This window comes from Leucoraja erinacea, chromosome 1, assembly GCF_028641065.1.
Source record: "Leucoraja erinacea ecotype New England chromosome 1, Leri_hhj_1, whole genome shotgun sequence".
NCBI classification, from domain to species: Eukaryota; Metazoa; Chordata; class Chondrichthyes; order Rajiformes; family Rajidae; genus Leucoraja; species Leucoraja erinaceus.
In genome coordinates, this window is record NC_073377.1 from 35,038,090 (window position 1) to 35,047,712 (window position 9,623).

General features: G+C 42.4%; 1 protein-coding gene across 3 annotated transcripts in view; it reads left to right on the forward strand.

The window, feature by feature from the left end:
* ubap1 (ubiquitin associated protein 1) overlaps positions 1 to 8,844 on the forward strand; it is a 37,334-nt gene extending 28,490 nt beyond the window's left edge. For all 3 annotated transcript variants that reach the window (XM_055632658.1, XM_055632652.1, XM_055632667.1), the window contains exons 6-7: positions 2,482 to 2,583; positions 7,619 to 8,844. In XM_055632658.1, coding sequence (XP_055488633.1) covers positions 2,482 to 2,583; positions 7,619 to 7,759 — 243 coding nt within the window. In that variant the 3' untranslated portion in view covers positions 7,760 to 8,844. The remainder of the gene's footprint in view (positions 1 to 2,481; positions 2,584 to 7,618) is intronic.
* Positions 8,845 to 9,623: the final 779 nt, after the last annotated feature.

Here is a 9,623-nt window from a genome sequence, read left to right on the forward strand (position 1 = left end):
GGATGCAGTAGATGAGGTTGGAGGAGGTGCAGGTGAACCTCTGCCGCACCTGGAAAGACTGCTTGGGTCCTGGGATGGAGTCAAGGGGGGAGTTAAAGCGACAAGTGTAACATTTCCTGCGGTCGCAAGGGAAAGTGTCAGGAGAGGGAGTGGTTTGGGTGTGAAGGGACGAATTGACCAGGGTGTTACAGAGGGAGCGGTCTCTGCAGAAAGCCGAAAGGGGAGGAGATGGGATGATGTGGCCAGTGATGGGATCCCGTTGTAGGTGGCGAAAATGTAGGAGGATTTTCTGTTGTATGTGATGGCTGGTAGGGTGGAAGGTGAGGACAAGGGGGACTCTGCCCTTGTTACGAGTGGAGGGGGATGGGGAGTGAGAGCAGTTACGGGGTATAGAAGAGACCCTGGTGAGGGCCTCATCTATAGTAGAAGAGGGGAACCCCCGCTCCCTAAAGAATGAGGACATCTCCAATGCCCCGATTTGGACATCTTACCATGTTACTGTTTAATTGAGTGAAACTGATCTACTGCTTATCACTGAAGAATTCCTTTACCTCTCAAATTCATAAAATATCCCAAATATGTTACCTTGCGTTTGTCCTGTAATACATAATTGGTGATAAAATGGAAATGTTCAAAGGTTCTGAAGGAAGGTCAGTGTTAACAATGTTTCTCTCTTCACAGGTGCTCCTTGTCCTTTGAGTATATGATATTTCCAGCAATTGCAGCAATATTTTTCTTTACAATATAACTGTATATGTGTTTCAACTGAAACAGTTGTTGATTGCAGTTTAGCACAAAGAGTACTGTTAAAATTGTACCGTATTGAGATTAGTTTATTTAGAAAGGAGGCAGAATTGCCACTGACTCCAAATTAAATCTGAAGAATGGAGACACAAGGAACTGCAGATGATAAACCTTGAGTAAAATATAAAATTCTGAAGTAACTGAGCGGGTCAGACAGTGAGGATGGTTCAGCATCCCTGCTACAGGGGAAGGTTTCTTACTATTTACCTTATCTATGCCCCTCATAATGATGTAAACCGACCAGATCCCCCTCAACCTCATCTCCTCCAAGGAAAATACACCCTATCCTTCCTTATAAAGGAAGTGCACTGTCCCAAGCAACATCCTGATGAATCCTGACCAGTCCAGTCAAGTTCTGTCTAAAGTATGGTGACCAGAACTGTACATGGTAATCCAGCACCCGTTTAATAAATGGAAAAGTAACCTCTCTCATATATTCCTTGTCCAGCAAATGAAGCCAAGTTTCCATATGCCTTTTCCAATTTGTCTATCTACGGTGCATTCAGAAAGTATTTAGACTCCTTCACTTTTTCAACATTTTGTTACATTGCAGCCTTATTCTAAAATGGATTAAATTCTTTTTTTTTTATATCATCAATCTACACACAATATATCCCATAATTAAAAAAGTGAAAACGGGTGTTTAGAAAATTTTGCAAAGTAATTAAGAATAACATTTACATAAGTATTCAAGTTTTTTGAGGAGGTGACTAAGATGAACAATGAGGGTTGGGTGGTGAATGTTGTCTCCATGAATTTTAGTAAGATGCATTGGATCCACAGCGACTTTGTCGTTTCGATTCAGGGCTGCCTTACTCATAGAAGGTAGAGGATCGTGGTTGAAGGAAAATATTCATGCTGGAGTCTTTGAGTTGTGTTGCACTTTGGGAGGTCATAAGTGATAGGAACAGAATTAGGCCATTCGGCCCATCAAGTCTACTCCACCATTCAATCATGTCCGATCTATCTCTCCCCCGTTAACCCCATTCTCCTGCCTTCTCCGCATAACCCCTGACACTAATCATTTGTAAGGGGAAAATATACAATTAATGTCAAGACCGTTAACAGCATTGATGTATCAAGGGATTGAGGCAATTAAGGCAGAATTTCCATGTGACATTTGAGAATAGCTCTACTTTTTTTTAGTTTGAGATACAGCAGGGAAACAGCCCCTTCGGCCCAGTGATCCCTGCACATTAACATTACCCTACACACACTAGGGACAATTTTATACTGTTAATTAACCTACAAACCTGTACATCTTCGGAGTGTGAAGCACTCGGAGAAAACCCATACAGGTCACGGGGAGAATGTACAGACAAGCACCCGTAGTCAGGATCCAACCCGGGTCTCTGGTGCTGTAAGGCAGTAGTTCTACCTCTACGCCATTGTGCCGCCGATAAACATAATAAAATAATAAACCAATAATCTAACCAATAACATCCTAATACTTGTTGAGAGGATGTGATAGTGAAGATTGAAAAGGTAATTTAGGATATTAGCAGAGCCAGTAAAATGACTTTCCTTTCATTGAGTTGAATATGAAACGCCCTGTGCTTATAAAGTACCTTGTTGTACCTCTGCAATAGAGAAACAATGTTCTGTGATTGTGAAGCAGTTCTTGAAAGAAAATTATTTTGAGTAGTGCAGCTGTAAACTTTATTTAATCATTTTCAGGTGCTTGATTACTTGTTCATTCATGGACGACTCTGTGAGCAAGGCTTTGAACCCACACTCGTAGAGGAAGGCCTAGAAATCAATCAGTGTTCAGAGCCAAAGGTAAGTTGAGCCTCAATATGTGCTTAAATGATTGTTGAATGTATCTTTACACGTTGGGTGTAAATTAGTGCCACAATGATAAGCTATGAAACTGAATTTGGTAAATTTACCAGATTTATTGAATGCACTTTTAATTCTCAAACTTTAATCAAAACAAATTGTACTTGTGTTTAAGTTAAGAAATATTTTCAAACTTAAATACAACTTGAAGTTATATGTTTTAAATTAGTATTACATGCTGAGGTGACCAAAATGAGAAAGTTAGGTGGCCTTTGAGTAAATAAGCAAATCTAATTCAAAATTTAGTGTAAGGTTTTTGATTTTGAAGGCTACTATGCCAAAACTTGGGGATATTTGTGGAGAGTGGAAAAACAACACAGTTTAAAGACATACAGGTATGTAGGTTAATTGGCTTGGTGTAAATGTAAATGTCCCTAGTGTGTGTAGGATAGTGCTAGTGTATGGGGATCGCAGGTCGGTGTGGACTCGGTGGGCCGAAGGGCCTGTTTCAGCACTGTACCTCTAAATTAAACTCGTGAGCAAGGAGTGTAGGAGGCTGCACAATGACTTTATAGAGATTTACAGGGCTCTCGCTTAACTTTTTTCCCCTGTTGCCAGCTGGGCAACCTTGGCGGTTTTTTAGGTTGCCAAATGACAGTTTAGGTGGTCATTTAAGACGGTTTGCACGACACGTGCGATAATGTGCTCGGTGAAGTGCGTAGTTACCAGTCGGAATTATGCTCAATGAAGCATTCACATATTATTTCTGATTCAAATAAAGTCACAAACTAAACATATTCACCAATTAAGACATGATATATACCACAATGACATGCAGCAGAATTATAATACAGCATCTCAACTCTTTTTACACATAGCAATTAATGCAATTTTTATTATTTCTTTCCACTTCCAAACAAAAATGTGGTTGGATTATTCAGCGTATGATCAGCTTGTGTCAATAAATCCTGGACCATGATAACATATATGCTTAACCATGCACACTACAGATTGATGCAAGCATGTTTTCTGTGAAGGACCGAAAATTACCATGACATGGCCATAGCATGGGTCGTTATTGCTATTGGTACAGAAACACTCTCGCTTCCCACATAATTTATCCACAACAAAATATACAGCTGTTAAAACTGACTATACCCATCTGACAGGTTGTACATAAATGCAGCAAATGTTCTTTTGGTAATATAGTTAAAGGTGTCATGCATGTGTTGTGAACAGCAATGACGATACACAGTTTGTAAGCAACAAATTAAAAAAAAAAATTGTTGATAACTGTTTTTTCCATCATTCCCACTTCAGAATTAACGTTAAAATTTCAACTGAAATATCTCCTGACCAAATTTGTGATGTATATGACTGACTGTAGAAGTAAAACCTGGATAAATCCAACGTATAGTTGTGAATGTTGCTCATTAAATAACTACAGTACTGATACTCCATATTAAGAGCATTGATTTGCCGTTAAAATGAATTCTGTAATAACGTGTCAACGGTAGCAGTGACAATCGAACACTGCGGTTTTAATGTTTCACGTGTTCACAATTTAATTAATCCATCTTTATGGATTAAAACAAATAATAACATTGGGAATTAAAACACAGTTGATTGTATTCCGTTATCAAACATAGTCAATGTTTGCTTGCTCTGAAGACATTTCCAGCACAATAGGGTCGGGAGGGAGGGGAGGGGTGTGTGAATCAGTGCAGGATGGATAGATGGTGATTGGGGGGGGGGGGGGGGGGGGGGGGGGGGGGGGTTGAGAAGGCAAGCGGTGCGGAATGGATGGATTAAGGCAGGGGAATTAGTGCGTGTTGGTTGGAGTAGGTAAAATTGTGAGGGGAGAGCGCGGGGGATAACAGTGGGGTTGAATGGAGTGGGAGAGCGGATCTGTGCAGGATGGATGGGGGAGCAGTGCAGGATGAAGGGGCAGAGCAGTGCAGGATGAATGGGGGGACCAGTGTAGGATTGATGGGGAGTGGCAGGAGAATCCATGCGAGGTGGATAGGGAGATCAGTGCAGGATGAATAGATGGGGGGGGGGGGGGGGGGGGGGGGGAGGAGAGAGTAGATGAGGAGGGGAGCACACGGGATGTCAGTGAGGACTGAATAGAGGCAGGAATGGGGATCAGTGCGGGATGGAGAGGAGGGGTCTCAGGATAAGGGGGGTGGAGGGGGGCGTGTGAGAGAGAGAGAGAGAGAGGAAGGGGCAGAGGAGGTGGGAAGGAAGGTCAGCGCTCCTCGGACAACACTGGCACCATCGCTGCAGGCACGGAAATCGCTATCAAAATATGGAGGGTGACGGGGAACACAATATCTTGGCGGCGCACGTATGCGCACACTCACATACGCGCGGGGCTTCGGAGGCCCTGTGAACGGTAATTTCAGCTCAATCCAGCGCTAAATGCAGCTCAACTCTGCCTGTCTGGCCTGGTCATGCCTGGACTGATGACATATTTCCCGTAAATTCAGGCAGAGATAACCTGGCGGAATTGAGCTGGGTTTAGCACTGCTTCTCAGCGCTGGCTGTGGGCCTGGGGGCGCCACTCCCGTCTGACTCCCGACATCTCTGGGCCACCCCCAGGCATGGGGGGAGGGCCTCTCGGTTGGGGACATCTCAAAACAGGGGGGGAAGTGTCCCCCCTTCCGCCCCGCCCTGGGATCTCCACCCCTGCCCGTCCATCGCCAAGTGCTGCCGCCAAAGGGGGAGGCAGTTGGGATCTCCTCGCCACCGCCTCCCCTCCTCCGCTAACCCAGAAAGGTGCGGGGCCGAGCGGTGCAGACGCTTCAGACGGCGGAAGGGGGCGACCCCCTCCCTCCCTCCCTCCTGGCCTTGGAGTGCGGGAGGGTTTGTTTTGAAAGCGCCGTTGCCGGAGTAGCAACAGCGGCCGCTAACTGGGCGGGCGGGGTGCGGAAGGAGGAGGAGGAGATGGAGCCGCCGTCGCTGCTGCTGTGCGGGGCCCGTCATTCGCTCCGACCCTCCGTCACGCCACACTTGGTATCTTTCCCATGCATTACAGCCGTCGCCGACACAAAACGTCACGTTCCTTTTCTCCAGAGATGCTGCCTGACCCGCTGAGTTACCCCAGTTTTTTGTGTCTACGGTATCAACCAGTATCTGCGTGCCTAGCCGGGCAAAATGACTCGGTGTTTAGGTTGCCCAGCGGCACTTTGGGTGGTCAGTGGCACCCGGGCAACCGCAAATTTCGAGCCCTGGTTTATAAAATGATGAGGAACTTAGGTAAGCTAAATAGCAATGGTCTTTTCCCTAGGGTGGAGGAGTCTAAAATTAGATGGTATAGGTTTATGGGAGGGGAAAGATTTAAAAGGGACCTGAAACTTTTCCACACAGTGGGTAGTGTGTACATGAATAAACTGCCAGAGGAAGTGAAAGAGGCGAGTACAAATATGAAATTTAAAAGACACTTGGATAGGTACATGGATAAGAAAGGTTTGGAGGGATATATTACCCAGGCACAAACAAATGGTAATGTCTTGGTTAGGTAACTTGGTTGGTATATTACTTGGCTATGTGTTTGGCTTTTGTTGATTGATAAAACATGCGGAGTACAGATTTCCTACTTTTCAACAGTGCACTTTAAGAAGTTCTTAATTGCCTGCAAAAGGTGAGTAGATGAAGATAGATATTGAAGACTGATTCCTGGGATGTTAGGACTTTGATATGAGGAAAGACTGGATAGACTCGGCTTGTACTCGCTAGAATTTAGGAGATTGAGGGGGGATCTTATAGAAACTTACAAAATTCTTAAGGGGTTGGACAGGCTAGATGCAGGAAGTTGTTCCCGATGTTGGGGAAGTCCAGGACAAGGGGTCACAGCTTAAGGATAGAGGGGAAATCCTTTAGGACCGAGATGAGAAAAACATTTTTCACACAGTGGTGAGTCTCTGGAATTCTCTGCCACAGAAGGTAGTTGAGGCCAGTTCATTGGCTATATTAAGAGGGAGTTAGATGTGGTCCTTGTGGCTAAAGGGATCAGGGGGTATGGAGAGAAGGCAGGTACAGGATACCGAGTTGGATGATCAGCCATGATCATATTGAATGGCGGTGCAGGTTCCAAGGACCGAATGGCCTACTCCTGCACCTATGTTCTATGTTTCTATGAAGCCCAGTATGAGGTTTTTGGAATCCACATGTTGGGGAAGAGAGGTATTATATAAGCACTATTTTAGAATATAGTGCAGGTTAGCACAGGAACCGGCTCTTTAGCTGATGTTTGATGCCAAATTAAACTGTTTATATGTTATCCATATCCCTCTACTCCCTGCAGATTCACGTGCCTATCAAACAGCTGCTTAAATGCCACTATCATGTTTCCAACACTAGCACATACCAGCCACTCATCATGTTTTGTGTTCTAATGAAAGATTGTTGACCTGTAACATTAACTCATCTCTTTAAGCACAGATGCTGTTTGACCTGCTAAGCATTTCCAGCATTTTATTTCAGATTTCTGAAGCATTTTTTATTCAATCTAACTAAAGTTATTTAAAACTAAAAATTAATTTAACAATTTGTAAGTTACCTGAGTAATAAAGATGTACTTAATCTTTTAGGCTGTGGTCTTAGCTTTGCACATTTTGTGAATGTAATGAGTTTAGGCTGGTAGTCAATTTCAGAGTAACTTTGAGTAAGCAGAATATGCAGGAATAGGCTACCAGTATTGAATTATTAATGTCATGCACTGTAGAGATGGTTGATTCGGTCATTTTTTGTGAATGTAAAAAAAATTTGGGGAAATAAAACTGATTCAAGATGAGATTGAGCATCTGATTAAAAAACAACTGTTGAAACTCACCAGTGTTGAAAACCCATTTTACATCTTGTGTTTATATTATAAATAGTTGTTGCAGAGAAGCAAAGGATTGTAGATTCTAGAAATCTAAAATAAAATCGGAACATAGCACACACTTTATCATCACTGTCAATTTGTGTGCTCAATTATGTCTAGAATGAAATCCATTCTGCCACTTTTCACGCCTTCCATCTTCTCTTTCAGACCCTGGAGTTTCTTCACCTCATGTCTAAATTCAGAGAAATGGGCTTTGAACAGGCTGTTATCAAAGAAGTGCTTGTTCTTCACAACAATGACCAGGAGAAAGCTCTGGAAGACTTAATGACCCGCGCAGGAGCCAGCTGAAAGCATCTCTTCTATCTCTGCTTGATTGAGGGGAGAGAGAAGAAAAATATCATCCCACGTACTATTCATTTTCCAGCTCTGTTGATACATGTGGCTGTGTATTTCTTTATTTTCTATTTGGAAGGGTGGGTAGGGGATGAGTAAGCTATGCTTCATAAGAAAGTCTAAATTGAAGAAGACAAAGTCCAAGATGTCTGTGGTAGCACTCTTAATGTTTTTACAGTTTACCCAGATCACAGGGACCTGAAATAATATGGCTGAAGTATATTTTACTCGTCATTCTCAACATGAGAGAAAAATCTACTCAAATGTTAATTTTTCGGAGCACTACACTCTATCCCATTCCTCTTCCAGCAACAATAGTACATCATGTGCACCAGCACTCTTGCAGTGGAGTTTGGTTTGGTTTGGTATGTGGAAAAGCTGGATTATAGCTTTTTTCCAGGGTTAAACCTGCTTTTTGTCCTCTGTTAAAGAAAACATTTACAGGGCTGTAGGCTATTTTAAAGTTGTATATGATTAAGTAACCTATAATGCAATAGGAATTATTAGACTGGGACTAGTCTGTCATCTGTCACTGGCTGGGTGCTGTGGTACCACCTATGCATTATGTTTGCAAAACGCAATGAATGGGCAGAAAGAGCAAATCTCTCATTTTTAGCAGACAGGAAAACAAATGAGCAAACCCGGCCTTGATTTGCGCTCCACCCCTGTGCGGGTCGGTTTCATATAGATTCCCTTATAGGAAATCTATACATACACTCTGAAAAGAATTGCAGCGTGAGGTAAAATTTACATCTCCTTAAGCACTTTCTTTGATTTGTCTTGTTGCCACTGCACTTGTTTTACTTACACTCGTCAAAGGTTACATTATGTCTTCCTCACTGCTGTAGTTCTGGAGTGTTTATTTACTATTAATCTTCATTATTAACTGCAACAGATTATTTTTTCGTATTAGAACAGAAATTGCATTGTTCTGTATTGTAACATTTCACAAAACTTTGAATATCAGAAGCATTTCTGAATCTTAAATGCTATAAAGTTTGTTTCTGCAAAAACAGGTACTAATAAAACTTTAAAAAATGTGTTTTTGGCTTTTAACACTAAAGTTTTAATTCAGATTATTCTACTTCAAATGATTGAACAATCAAAAAATTAAATTAATGAGAAAACAAATTAAGTTTTGGACATTCTTCAAATGAAGGGGAGAACGTTCTCTCACAGTTCAGTTGAGTATTTTTCTGATGCAATCCACATGTGGAATATAAATCCTTATTTGCCCGTAAATATCCTGACTATCCACAAATGAAAACATTCATATCTTTGAAGTAAATTGGAATCGGGTATTGAGAGATGGTTGGAGTAGAATTTCAGTCCTCCTTTTAATGTTTATCCTCATTTTTAGAATTCCAATCAAAAGTCTTGAATGACTTTTACAAAATGCTCGTGCTATAATTACATTTAGGTGGGACAGTAAGTTGTTGCTCTGTTTCAACTGGTAGGGATGTCAAATAGATGAAAGTAATTGTAATTATTTCTGATGGAAATACTTGCTGGAGTCAATGCATATGAATAGATTATTTTTAAATGTTATTGAGGCCCTTGCTAAATTGGAGATTTATGGTAATTGCTATTTTGCACTATTATGTTTCTGCTGCAATTGTTCTAGGCTGGACCCTGGATGCTCAGTTCTCCCTCTCTCATCCCCTCCTCACTGAATATCACCCTCACTTAACTCCCGTTCCATGATGCTAGATCCCTCTTTTTCCTGTTTCTCGCGTCTCTCCTTGCCTTTCTCTTCCCCCCCCCCCCCCCCCCCCCCCCCCCCCCCCCCCCCCCCCCCCCCCCCTTTCTCTCTTCTCCC